At 39.0% G+C, this 14632-nt stretch overlaps 1 protein-coding gene across 2 annotated transcripts in view; it reads right to left on the bottom strand.

Annotated features, from left to right (window-relative positions):
- LOC121303573 (protein SCAI-like) overlaps window positions 1-13874 on the bottom strand; it is a 42086-nt gene extending 28212 nt beyond the window's left edge. Inside the window, exons 1-4 of one of the 2 annotated variants that reach the window (XM_041234362.1) lie at window positions 13740-13874; window positions 13385-13440; window positions 9979-10110; window positions 288-383 (exon numbers count right to left, since the gene is read on the bottom strand). In XM_041234362.1, coding sequence (XP_041090296.1) covers window positions 288-383; window positions 9979-10085 — 203 coding nt within the window. In that variant the 5' untranslated portion in view covers window positions 10086-10110; window positions 13385-13440; window positions 13740-13874. The other variant, XM_041234363.1, reaches the window with a different exon arrangement.
- Between the last annotated feature and the right edge of the window lie 758 nt (window positions 13875-14632).

Here is a 14632-nt window from a genome sequence, read left to right as displayed (position 1 = left end):
ACAGACATTTGGGCTTTTGAAAAGGGACGGGGTGGATGCTACTGAAGCGTACTGAAATGAACCACAAGCTTGTTCCCCAAATTATTACTGCCTGCTGTGTCCTGCACAATCTGTGCCAGGACCGTAAGGAGGAACAGCTACCTCAGCCACCTGCAAGAATTGCATAACAGCGATATGAAGAGGCTCCTGCTATTAAAGATGCACTGCTATCTTTATTTTTATACCAAATATAGCATCCTCATTAGTGCTGTAGTTGTATGAATTGCATACAAGGGCGCTGTCTTTACCTGTGCTGCTGCTGGAACTTCCAGAGTTTGGTGTAAACGTCAAAGGTACGTCCAAAGTAAGACTGCCACTGCTTGTGTCCATATTGAGGTAAATCTCTGTGAAACAGAAAGTTTAATCAGATTGGTCATTGTTGAATATAATATATAATAACTATGGTCTGGAGAGGAGGGCTATACTGGAAAATTGTTGCCGAAGCCACAGGCTAAGGGCATTGCACCATAGAAGTTAACAAGTCTTCCCAAGGGGCATTTAATTTTCCACTATGAGCTGAGTCTGCAGTACACATTTAATATTCAATGGCAAAAACTTTGTTAAAGTAATGCTAAGGAAATTGGAAACTAAGGCAGCCACACAACATTAACTCTGCACCTTATGTGCATGTTTCTCGTCACACTTGACATCATCAACGACATCAGCAGTGACATCACTAAGCACATGACAAATTCTCCCTGAAGACTGGCCATATGTAAATAACACTGGGAAATCATAGTCCTTGTAATTGGTAACATGTTCAGTAACTGCATTAGCATTTCAACAATGTTTGTTGGCAAGCTAATTATTTCACCAATATCTAATTAAAACCAATAAACCCAAAATACAGTAGTGCTATAGAATTGTAAGGACCTTCCATGTATTACTGGAACTAATGTTGAACAAGTCATATTTCTCCAAGCGCTCTTAGCAATATTCATACAAACAATATTTTATTTATCTAGAATCTGCAACATTGGTTTTCTTGTAACACTGCAGTGTTTCACGTGGTAAAAGGAGTCGCTGCATTCTCTGCAGTGTGAGTATGTTTGCACTGTGATTAACCATTCTTCATTCAGACTTTGCAGTTCACTAGGAGTGCTTGCTAACATACTGTTATGCTGGAAGCCAATTATGAGATTCAAATGTTTAGATGCATTTGCAGATTTCTGCAGTTCAGCATTGTGAAAATGTAACGGTACTCAATTAAGTACATAAGCAAGAGGTGGATTGTAATACGTGGATGTTATGCTTACAAGAGACATAAAACACTGCTTTGTGTACCACAGCATACATGTATCAACAGTATATCATATAGTACTAACTGTAATGAAAAGTATTAACTTACATGTAGGGTTTGACATATTGCATGTCCCATTCATTTTCAGGTACTCCTTTCCAAAAATCTAATACTCCTCACTGCATACCTCAACATGAATGACACATTTCTGAGTACATGGAATTGTGTTGTTCATTAAAGAACACATTGACAGCAAACAATGCTAATGCAGTTACGGAACATGTTACCAAATACAAGAACTATGATTTCCCAGTGCTATATGGCCAGTCTTCAAGGAGAATTTGTCATGTGCTTAGTGAAGTCAAATGTGATGTCAAGTGTGACGGGAAACATACACACAAAAACATAAGAACGTTTACAAATGAGGCCATTTGGCCCATCTTTCTCGATTGGCTGTTAGTAGCTCATTGATCCCAGAATCTCATCAAGCAGCTTCTTGAAGGATCCCAGGGTGTCAGCTTCAACAACACTACTGGGGAGTTGGTTCCAGACCCTCACAAATCTCAGTGTAAACAACTGCCTATTTTCTGTTCTGAATGCTCCTTTGTCTAATCTCCATTTGTGACCCCTGGTCCTTGTTTCTTTTTTTTAGGTTGGAAAAGTCCCTTGGGTTGACATTGTCAATACCTTTTAGAATTTTGAATGCTTAAATCAGATCGCTGCATAGTCTTTGTTCAAGACTGAACAGATTCAACTATTTTAGCCTGTCTGCATATGACATGCCTTTTAAACCAGAAATAATTCTGGTCACTCTTCTTTTCACTCTTTCTAGAGCAGCAATATCCTTTTTGTAGCAAGGTGACCAGAACTGATTCTAGAGGCGGTATTACTAATGCATTGTAAAGTTTTAACATCACTTCCCTTGATTTAAATTCAACACTTTTCACTATACATCTGAGCATCTTCTTGGCCTTTTTTATAGCTTCCCCACATTGAATAGCTCAAGTCATTTCATAAACATAAACGTTTAGGTCTTTTTCATAGATTCCTTCATCAATTTAAATTTCTCTCATATGCTATTTATAATGCACATTTGTATTACCTGCGTGCAGTACCTTACACTTTTCTCTATTAAATGTAATTTGCCATGTGTCTGCCCAGTTCTGAATGCTGTCTAGATCATTTTGAATGATCTGCAACGGTGCAACGGTGTTTGATACTCCTCCTATTTTTGTATCGTCTGCAAACTGAACAAATTTCCTTACTCTGCCAGAATTAAGTCATTAATGTAGATTAGGAATAGCAGAGGACCCAGTATTGATCCCTGTGGTACTCCACTGGTTGGTTACCTTGCTCCATTTTGAGGTTTACATGTAAACCACTCAGCGTGCATTTCCTTGAATCCCTACTGCGTTCAGTTTGAGAATTATCTTTTATGCAGGACTTTATCAAAAGCTTTCTCGAAATCTAAATAAACCATGTCATATGCTTTGCAATTATCCATTGTCGATGTTGCATCCTCAAAAAAATAAATAACATTTTCAAGCAGGTTAGTGAGACACGATCTCCCTTTTCTAAACCCATGCTGACTGTCTCCCAGGATACTATTACCATATAGGTAATTTTCCATTTTTGGATCTTATTATAGTTTCCATAAGTTTACATATAATAGAAGTCAGGCTTAATGGGTCTGTAGGGTGTAGAGTTAAGGTTTCATGGCTACCTTAACTTACACTTTAACCTTTTAGGCTTTTGCAACCAAACCTTAACGTTACTTTAACAAAGTTTTTGCCATTGAATTTCCACCGTTTTATAGAATGCATCCTGGAAAATGCAAACCACCAAATCTGCCACATAATGCAGTGTTGAAAACACAACTTGAGACATTAAATAGCATTGTATGCATTGCTCATCTTTTCACACCCAGTCAACATAGTGAGCAGGGCTGACAGTTTTCCCTTTGTGGAAAACAATTGCCCAACTTGAAAATATCCTATCAATTACAACTTTGTCGTGCTTGAAATTGGCAAGTTTGCATTAAGTATTGTACTACGGTAAAGAAATCTCTCAGGAGTACAATAAACCCAATTACCCCATCAAATGACCTATTCAAAAGGAGAGAAAAACTGTTCTGCATAGTATACTGCGTTATAGCAGTGAATACAACCACGGTCAGTTTTGCCTTTGAATACAATGCAAACAACCTTTGTTCCAATACAAGTTACATTTCCACAGTGTTGGGAAAGTTGCTTCTTAAAGTAATCTGTTACAGTTACAAGTTATCGGAATACAAAATGATTAGTTCGCAGGCACAGGTTCCATTTTTCAGAGATTATTTTCAGTTTGGTCAGGCTGCAGGTCCACTGGTTCCCTCCTCCGATTCAGTTTTCTAGCTAGATGATATAAAAAGCACGCTCATGTGAATGGAAGGTTTGACTTGCACTGCTGAAGTGCTTTCTCATCCCCATGTTCTGCATCAGCTACAGTCCTTTTTAAATGTAACCAAGTTATTTTTTCACAAAATGTAATGCTTTAATGCAGCATTTTTGAACTGTGGCCACTTTACTTGGGGGGGAGGGGGGGTCCACGAAGCAAGTTCAGAAAACATTTAATATAAAATTACTAAGGATAAACATTGTGTTCATTTTCTGATTGATTAACAGATCAAATAATTTAAATTAACTAAACAAAAAAAAAAAATAGGTTTACGACTTAAGCAAAATACCATGCACTATGGTTTCAGGAAGCGATCAATGTTAAAGGTCAAAGGGCTGTTGGCAGGGAAACAGCATTCCGGCTGTGCACAGTTATGATTAGGAAGCAACTCGGTGGCTTGCAAAAATTAAAAGTTCGAAATTGACCATGGATCGATATTAGATCAAGCGAGAAAGTGAATCTGCCCAACAGGGAAAGAGACAGAAAAAGGTGAGAATATATGCAGACGAGTATTTGAAATGTGGTTTTAAATTGCAAAACATGCTGGCCCAGAAATAAAACAACTACTATTTATTCAGCCGTGTTATCCAGTCAAAATGAATCAGACATCTAGAAATGAAACATCCCACCATTAAAGTATTTTTTAAAAAATGCAACAAAGGCAGCTCCAATGCACTGAAAGCTTCCCAACAAGTAGCTCTTTGCTTTGCCAAGTGTAAGAAACTGCATTCGAAATGAGATGTTTTGTCTGCAGCAATAGATATTTCAATATTGTTTTGGGAGGAAACGGAGACATTTGCTGTGCTATGTGAAGAAACGGGAGCTGGTCATGATCTTTTCTTTATCATTCTGAAGGCAGCTATCTGGCGATGCTGTTCTGAACCGCATTTCTGAATTGCATTGCAGTGAATGACATTTGTGCCCATTTCAAAGTCCTGCAACAGCAGTTTGGTGAATAATTTGCCAAAATGTGGATTCAGTTTCCTTTTTCAGACAACACTAGCAGTGGTTTAAGTTTGACAGATAAGGAAGAGGACCAGCTCACACAGCTTTCCAGTGACAGTGTGTGCAAGAATCAATATCACAAGTGATGTCTTGCTAGATTTTATATTAGAATTCGAAATGAATTCCCAGCTTACAGCAAAAGCCTCAAGTTGCCTTACCATTTGCAAACAACGTACCTATGTGAAACTGGCTTCTCTTCCTTGACTGCTCTGAAAACCACACCGCTGTCGACCAGAACATAACCTCAGTCTTTCCTTAGTGATGTCTCCAAAGACTGAACATTCATGCTCATCGCACCAAGCTCAACCACTACATTAATGTAAGTTGAGGAACTTTGATATAATTGTTGTGGATATTGTGTATTATAAGCCTGTCAAATGAATAGACTGGGAATGCTGTCTTCTGATTGGTTGCTGCAGAGGGCAACAATGGCCAGGAAATGGCCTCAGAATGTCCACACAACCATCACTGATAAAGTGCAGTAAGGTATCAATCTGCCAAAAAGAACATCAGAACTGTCAGGACCACAACAAATCCATGACATAATGGCTATAACAAGTCACAAAAATGAGTCCCCTATAAAAACTACTGGCTCCATCCCTATCTAACAAACAAGAAAGGTCTTCATATCTTTCCAATGTCTTAACTAATGCAATTATTAATGTACACGAGCCATCAATAGTTGAAAATCAGCAGCAAACCTTCCAACAAACTGCAAACCTGCAAAAGCACATTCAAAAACCAAAGACCAATGCTTTCCTCTACCCTCAAATCTCAGCCACGAACATACCTGCTATGTTTCAAAACTGCACTGTCACAGGAAACGTGCAATTCAACTTGAAATAAATAAACTTAAATAAATAAATAAACCACACACTTTACAAAACAAAACTGAAATATTTACATTACTAATTTAATTCCTTTCTTTTAAGAATAAACCAATTTGTTTAATACTGTTAAGTTATAGAATTAGTTTGTTATATTTACCTATTGTAAAGCCAGTACTTGAAAAATCTACATTGGACCCTGAAGTGTAATTATTGTCCAATTCCTAATTTACCTTTCCTTGCAAAAATATGGAAAAGGCTGTTGTTGTTCAGTTGTCTGCAAATCACTCTGCTAATAATCTCTTTGAAAAATTTCAATCTGGCTTTCGTAAACACAGTAAAGTCTGCACTCATAAAAGTTGTTAATGGCATCCTGCTGAATGCAGATGAGGGGCTGTTATCTGGCGTTGTTATTTGACACCATTGATCACACAATTCTTCTTGATCGCCTTGAGAAAACCATTGGCATTGCTAGCACAGTACTCTCCTGGCTGCGTTCCTACTTAACATCCCGACATCAACTGGTATCCTTTAGAGGATCAAAATCGACAAGTGTTCTTGTTGTTCCTGGCGTTCCACAGGGCTGTTCTTGGTCCTTTGACTTTTTAATTTGTATATGCAATCGCTGGGTAACGTGATCAGACAACATGGTTTTAATTTCCACTGTTATGCCGAAGGCACCCAGATTTATTTTAAAATGAGTTCCGATGATGTAAATGTAAACTCCAGATTATTAACTTGCCTTGACAAAACAAGGGCTTGGATGTCAAAATTGTTTTTGCAGTTAAATGCAAATACGACTGAATTTGGCTCTAAAACATAATTAAATAAAATCCCACAACCAATGACCTTTGGCAGCCCCTCCCCCCCCCCAGCCCTTCTCAGGCTATGAAAAGTCTTGGAGTCTAATTTAATTCTACTCTTAGTTTTCAGCATCACATTTCAACTGTAGTGAAGTTTGCTTATTATCATTTCTGGAATATATCTCAAGTCCATTTGTATCTTGCACAATCTGGACATAGAAATTTTAATTCATGCATTTGTTTCATCCTGTCTAGACTACTGTAACTCCTTATTGGCTGGTCTACCTTAAAAACTAATCACTTACAGCAGGTTCAATATACAGCTGCACGAATTCTGACAGGTACAAAAAGATTGGAACATTTTACACCTGTTCTTGCCCACTTGCATTGGCTTCTGGTGAAGCACAGAGTTATTTTTAAAATGTTATTAATAACATTTAAGGCTGTTTCTGGAAATGGCCCTGCTTACATTAATGATATGCTTTTACCTTATGTCCCTGGATGCCAGTTGAGATCTACACTTTCATTATGGAACAATCTTCCAATTGAAATCTGTAATACTGACTCAAATGCATTTAATAGTAAGTAATTTATATTTTTATATAGCGCCTTTCATAGTGGACCACCATCACAAAGCGCTTTGCAAGATACGAGACTAGGGTGTGTGATCTATGACCAGCTGCAGAGTCACTTACAACAACATCTTTTTTTTTTTTTTAACCCTAACCCCTTTGTTTATTTACTTCTGTGTTTAATAAATCTTGCGCTCCTGTGCTGGGGTTTCAACTCCACCTCCCATGTCTCTCTGTATTGCTTAAGCAGCGGTTACCCACACACGTGACACAAGCACCCTGTCACAAGGGGGTAGTAATATGTGTGCTAGTAAATCCAAGATAATTGCTCATCTGAACCAGTTTAATTCGTCACCTGGACCAGTGGTTTTCAACCTTTTTTTTTTTTTTTTTTTTAACTTTTCTCTGGCAGTTTCAGCTCTTTACAATGTTGCCTCTACTGCATAGTACCAGTTGCAATAAAAGGTAGAATAATCCAATTAACTCTTCAAAAAAAAAAAAAAACGCATACAGCATTAGTATGGCAGTTTGCATAGTAAAATGGACAGTTTCAAAGAAGTTTCAAATGTCAAACTAAATTCAAGGTCAACAGAAATCACGTGATGGGTACGCCCGCCATTGGCATCGATAACGACCTGACATCTCCTGCCCATGGATCAAATCAGAGCCTGGAAAAGTCCTTGTAAAGGTCCGTGGCTCGGGGTGACTCGGGGTCGTCGCCGCACACGTCGATCAAGCTTGTCCCACAAATGCTCAATGGGATTCAGATCTGGTGATTGAGACGGCCAGGGAAGCACTTCAACATTGTTCTGAGTGAGGAAAGCTGTGGTGGCCTGGGCTGTGTGCGGTCGTGCATTGTCATGCTGGAAAATGACGTGAAGGTGGTTCATGAATGGGATCACAAGGCTGTATGATCTCACGACAATAGCACTGAGCGGTCAGGTTGCCTTGAACGTGAACAAAGTTGGTTCTGACACTGTCTGAGATTGCCACCCACACCATGACACTGTCACCACCAAATCTGTCAAGCTGTCGCACACAGTTGGCAGACAAACATTCATGACGTCGCCTGTATACCCAGGCTCTTCCATCTGCACGTCTAAGCAGAAATCTCGATTCATCACTTAACCCCACGTTTCTCCATCTTTGTATGGGCCATACTCTGTGATTAATACACCACTGAAGTTGTAGTCGGTTGCGGTGCAAGAATCACTCCTCTAACTGGTCTTTTTGCTGGAATACCTGCCTCCCATAGCCGGTTTCTGACTCCTGGTACTGCAGAGGTTGTTGAGGTTGCAGTGGTGAACCTGTCACGTAAATGACGTAGGCTTAAAAATCTGTCCTGGGCTGCATTCATCACACGTAGTCTACCGGATCTTGGGTGGTCAAGTGTTCCACGTTGCTCGTATCAGTGCTAAATTCGTCCTATAGTGCTCTGGGAAACATTCAGACACCGTGCCTCGGTGGACTGAGATTCGCTTCCAAACGTCCAACAGCATTATTCCGTTGAGCCTCGGTAAGTCTAGGCATAACTTCAAATGTCTACAGAGAACATGAATTAGAGATGCAAGTTACACGTGCAGTTACACGTGCAGCGAGCTCCAAAAGGCACACAAACCAAATCCGTTAACACATATAAAATGACAGCAACACTAATCTCCCCTGTGCAGGGCAATCACCCTGCTACACAGTCTTATTCCAACACTTCATACAGACTGTCACATTGTGTCACCATGCATTCCTAATGAGTTTAATTAAAACCAACAATGAAACAGAACTGCCCCTATAACAACCCGGTTCCCTGCAGCTTGGGGAACGCTCCTCTTTGGTGACACTTGGCTGGCAGATTCTCTTTTCTTTTGAACACTTTGGCAGGCAGGAAACCCAATCCAATAACTCGCTAAAGCAATTCTTCCACTCTTTGTGATTTCGTCTATATTTATTAATACCTGGTTGAACTGTGCTTTGAGAAAGCCGTGTAGTTGTCTTTAGAGTCTCCAGAAACTGAAATAGCTCCCCTTGCCTGTAAACATCCAGAACAATAAAAAGTTTGAGGGACTGAAAGCCACCTCTCCTGGGTGAAAAGGAAATAGTTAGTAAGCTTCGTAAAACACTTTCCAACAATACAGAATGATAGGGACTGTACATAATAGGGTATTGACAGATAAGAAAATAAATATGAAAATGTACAGATATGGCCAAAAGTTTTGCATCACCCTATAAAATGAACTATTTTTGCTTCATAAAGTCTAATGAAATCCGCTAAATGTTAAATTCAATATGTTAACTTAAATATGCTTTGTAGTTTTCCATATACTTAAAGAAAAACTGACAAAAACTGAAAAGGGACATTTCTAAAATCGAACATGAAATACTACACTACTATTATGGCTTCCAGTAGACACTTGCAACATAATTTTATAATTTCTTTAATTTACATGACGTTAAATAAAACATGAATAAATTATGTTCATATATTATGTTTGCATTCCCAAATGCATTTATGTTACAGTCTCTCCAAATTCCTGTTATCTCACCACTGACATCACATTTAAAAGTGGTCAATTCCTGCAACCTTTCATGTGGCATCTCAGTATTTGAAATGCTGCAGTCTCCAAACCTAGGACCCCAGGCAAGCAGGTCCTGGTTGTTATACAGTAATTGATATGCGGGGATTAGAAAACGTCACACACTGTGAGGAAAGGGGACCTGACAAAGGGGCTGGCTAATGGGGGGTATTACTGGTAATTAATTTGTAAAAAAAAAACATACAACCATAGAAGAAATTTTCCAGAAATAATGCATACTATAGTTTGATCTTTGTGTTTAACTTTACTTTTATTCTGGATTTGCCATATACTTGTATCTCAAGCTGGGATCTGAACTGGGGCGGGGTGGAGATCATCAGATCTAAACTGGGGGGGGCGCAGCCACCTAACCCCCCTGGCACTGCCACCTAACACCCCCCCACCCGGCACTGCCATGACAGCACCCTATTAATCAGGTGACTGGTCAAAGGCCTGGCCGTAGTATTTGAGCATAGAAGAAGTCCTGACCTCAAGCCGTTGAAGAGCTGTTTGGATTTGTCCAAGAGGTAGCAGAAGTCTGTGACAGTCTTCCTCTCTCCCAGAGGGATGTCTTCCTCAGCTCCCCCAGCTGACATGACAGCTCCTAAACACAGGTCACTCCTGAAATAAAACAGCCAGTTTCAGGCCTAAGGCAGCTTGATTGTGACAATAAATCAAAACTAACGTAAAAATATTTGGTAGATTACGGAACACACAACCATGTAAACAAACAAGGTAATAAATGGGTGGCAGCTATCAGTATGACAACACAGTTGATAAACATGGCATCCATGGAGAACAGTTTAATGTAAAATTGTAAAAAGCTGTTATTTAAAACCTCATTAGGTAAGCAAATGAAGTGTTAGTATCACAGTGAAGTATATTAAAATGTATCTGGAAAAGCTTTTTCTATTCAAGATACATTGGTAGCCACATTCAGCCATGAAAATGTCGAAAGATGGCGCGGTACTCTGGTACACTCCGTGGTAAAGTGAAGTCAATGCGATATGCAGGTTCATTAACTGTTAGAGGGCATTATCTGACTACATGGGTGAACAGTTATTGATGCTCCTCAGTCTAGAAAGGGTTACAAAACCATTTCTAAGGATTTGGGGCTCCACCAATCCACTGTCAGACAGACAGAGTCCACAAATAAAGAAAGTTCAAGATCACAGTCACTCTATCCAGGAGTGGTCGTCCTACCAAAATCTCTCCAAGAACAACCTGGAAAATCATCAAGGAAGTCACAAAGAACACAAGAGTAACATCCAAGGATCTGCAGGCCACTCTCGCCTTGGCTAATGTCTTTTTACAGCTTGCTTCCTTGAGTCATTTCAACTTGGCAGTGTCTTCTGGGTAAAGGCATGTTACTGGCTGAAAGCATGTCAAATCCATAGGGGAGGCTGCTGATTGGTTATTGCCAGAAAGACAATTTCACCCTCCAGGACCCAGGAAGTACAAGACCAATAGCATGGCTTGTAAACAGATCGTTTTAACCTAGTGTAGTACCAGATATCACAGTTTAAAATAAAAACACACTTTTGCTAAAACATGCATTTCTTTCAAAACTGCACATTTGAGACCTATATAAATACAATGCAAGTTGAAAAATACCTTATAATTTGCAAACTTGCACAAGTGGGTCTACATAGAATTCAATACACAAGGATCAAACAATTCACACATTTCTATATCGCCTTTCATCACAAGGATCCCAAAGTACTTCACACACAAAGAACATTAACAATCAAAACATTACATTAAAAACAGTCTAACACAAAATGTGACAAAACAGAAACTAGGTGTTATTTTTTATTATAAACTGATTATTCTTTAGTAATGCGCAGCCCTCTATACATATTAGGTTAAACTAGTTTTCTGACGATGCGGCCCATGATAAAAATTTGGTTGCGCACCTATGTCTTACACCCAAAAAAAACCCCAAAAACGAGCAACTAGCTAAGATATGGTTCAAGTAGCAGCTCCCTGTGTTATGAAACGAGTAGGAGCGATTATATAATAGTGAACGAAACACAATCTTGAGAAGCACATCGATTTTTGTTTTCATTTATTTTTGTGTAACACAGTCTCTCTACCTTACAGTTCTGCTTTTAACTAGTAAAACTGTACCTTTCAAGAACTGTAACTACAGAGGCTCTCACGAGTAAACATTCAACGTTATGTACATGCAGGCTCTTCGTCATTGTGATGCAGATCACTCTCTATTGCCTGACCAAGTTTATATTTCAAGTTTTTTTTGTTTTGTTTTTCAAAGCCACATTGTTTGTACAGGTTACCGTGGTTAGCAACTACTGTTGCGCAGACACTGCAGGCCGAACAACTAATACCGTTATTAAACTCCATCCATGCGTAAATCTTCAGCCAGTCTTCCTGAAAATCTTTAACTTTCCCTTCACGGAAAACGCTTGTTTGTGCTGTTGTATCACTAAGGCTGTATTTTCACAGTGAGCATGGATTTCACGATTCCCATGAATCAGAACCACCGCCGGGTAATAACAATATCCAATTCTCTGTGAAAACCTACATTTCTGAAAGAATACTATTTTTAACATTTAAAACTCACAATGATTAAACATTCCCTGCACCCCCGGACAACTTGTTACATTGAATCCAGTTAAACTTGCTTACCCTAACTGTTGAAGCACACGGCAGAGAGGGTTTTAAAAAAGCTTCAATTACACACAGACAAGCGCTATATTATTTGGTTCTTGTTAACGGGGTGACAGACTTTAGTAAAAAAAATACCCTGAATGTTTATTCGTGTCAAATTACCCTTTGTATTTTTTCATTATAAAACTTAATAAAACTTCTTAAATTTGATTTTGTAGGCAATTTTATTTTTTTGCAAGGGAAAAGTGACCTGTATTTTATTTCTGTAACAATTAGTGTGTGAATCACTCAGAAAACATTGGTTTGTGTTTGTCTGAATTCAAATTTCAACGTACTAGGCTCTCTGCGTTTCTCTTTTGTTGTTTTATGAATGAGTATGAAATCGCCTTGATGCCCTTGGGTTGGATTTACATTTTGCCTTCCTGCCCCCTAAGCTGCCTTGGTGCCCATGAATCTTCACGCCCAACGGAGGCAACATTACCTTGCCCTTCATGACCTTAACTTCCTGCCCTGAGACACCACATGTTTTGTTATACCAGAAAAAAAGTGCATTACAATAATCAATTTAGATTAAACAAAGGCATGCATTAGTCTTTCGATAGACAAGTTAATTTCCACAAATAAGTCTATACCCTATGGTAGTTCCATAGCAAATATTTCATTTTGTCATCATTTGTAGGCAACATTGCCATCTTATAGAGCTTAGTCCTTTTGTGTGGCAGTACAAGATCCCCCGCAGCACAGCCAGGGTCAAGACTATTAAAACTACTAATGAGACGTCTTGACTATCATTATAGTGCAGTGAACAGGAAAAACTATCCAAAATCCTGTAAAATGTCAACAGATCTGTGCCAGCTCTGATTATATTATGTTATTCTTTTCGAATGATAAATGCGTGCTGCTGTAATGAACTGTTAGATAGATAAACTCAGACCAGGCTCATTGCCGTACCGAAGTGCGATCGGTCCTGCGCTAGTTAAAACGAGAGACTTGATGGAAACTGACCTGCCTTGCAAGCATGTTCAAGCTGGCTTCCCATCGATCGGTTCAACTAATAACGCGTACAGGTACAGTGCAAGGTTCGTAGTGATACATAACGTATTCACCGTTCTGCTTTTATTGTGATGTGCAACTGCAGCACTACTGCGTTCAATTAAACCCGTTTATATATAGAATAAAACAACAAATTAAACAAAACACCGACATATGTAAAATGACCAGGAAGATGCATTTAAAAAATCATTTAAAAATATCTACTACTCACCGTATTTTTCGTATATTCCCAAAACAAGGTTTGCAATTAGACCTTGCCGTGCCAACCTGCCGCGAAAAGCAAAACAAGCCATCAAGGAGCGCCAAAATTATGTATATTTTTAGCATTTACCCTACAGCGCGAACAGATGCATTACAGTTAATAACGATATGCTTTGTTGTTTTTGCGTTAGATATAATACTCGTCAAGCACCTGAAGACGAACACAAATCCTTACGTTTAATTTTTTGTCCCACAAATTATTCGATAAGTCAAAATTAGAATCGACATTCGCAGCCTGCAAATGCGCTGCTGTACGTAGACTTCCACAACAAATGCATTTAAACGCAATGTCGCGCCGTCATTACCTATTTACGTTTTTAAAGCCCAATGTGCCTCTCTGCAAAGCAAAACAAAACAAAAAAAACCACGATTTTCTAGCAGCATGTAATTGCCTGCTGATTATGGTGCAGCTTCAGGCTTGAGTTGTGCTCTGTTGTGAAGCACGGCGCGACCTACCTTGAAACAGAAGCCGGTCCCTCCCCCTCGTCTTTGATTGTAACCCGGTGACTATACGAGCTTTTTGATTTGAGGATCGGATTGCCTGTCTGCGTTGAACGGTGACGACAAACATGACTGCTGGCGGGCTGTTGCTCCTGAACACTAATTGGTTGTCATGGAGTAAAAGGAACGCTACAGTGCTACCACGTGGCCAAAACGCAGAAGGCAATGTGAATGAACTGCAAAAAAAGAGGAACTGTGAAGCTTGCATCTCTTTTGAGTACGGAAGGTGAAAGTAGCACAAGTTAAATAATGCATGACAATTAATTAAACGTTAAATTTAAGCAAGCATCGAATATTGAATTTTAGCATCAATACTAGCATTCAATATTAAATATGAGCTTTATACACGCCATGCGCCTTTTATCCACTAGATGCATGCACTTGTTAACTGTTATTTATATTTGTTACAGATATTCTTTTTCATTTGACGAGTCTCATGTTTATTTGATAAATTTTCGTTATATTATTTACTTTTTGTGACTTTCCCCCTTAACATTCTAATCTACAATCACTCCGACAGCTTGATTGACACCCCGCCTCCAACCGCAAGTTCGAACTCTACTACACAGATGCCCAGCACAATTAAAGAAAGAGTAAGACCCCAAAATTAACATAAGTAAATTAATAAATATATACATATGTTAGCCATATTTTCTCTACGTGTATGCTGCAGTCGTTTTCTATTCTAATTACGTTA

This window comes from Polyodon spathula, chromosome 33 (assembly GCF_017654505.1).
Source record: "Polyodon spathula isolate WHYD16114869_AA chromosome 33, ASM1765450v1, whole genome shotgun sequence".
In the NCBI taxonomy this organism is placed as follows: Eukaryota; Metazoa; Chordata; class Actinopteri; order Acipenseriformes; family Polyodontidae; genus Polyodon; species Polyodon spathula.
The sequence above is the reverse complement of the archived record's forward strand: the minus strand, read 5'-3'. Positions and strand labels throughout refer to the sequence as shown.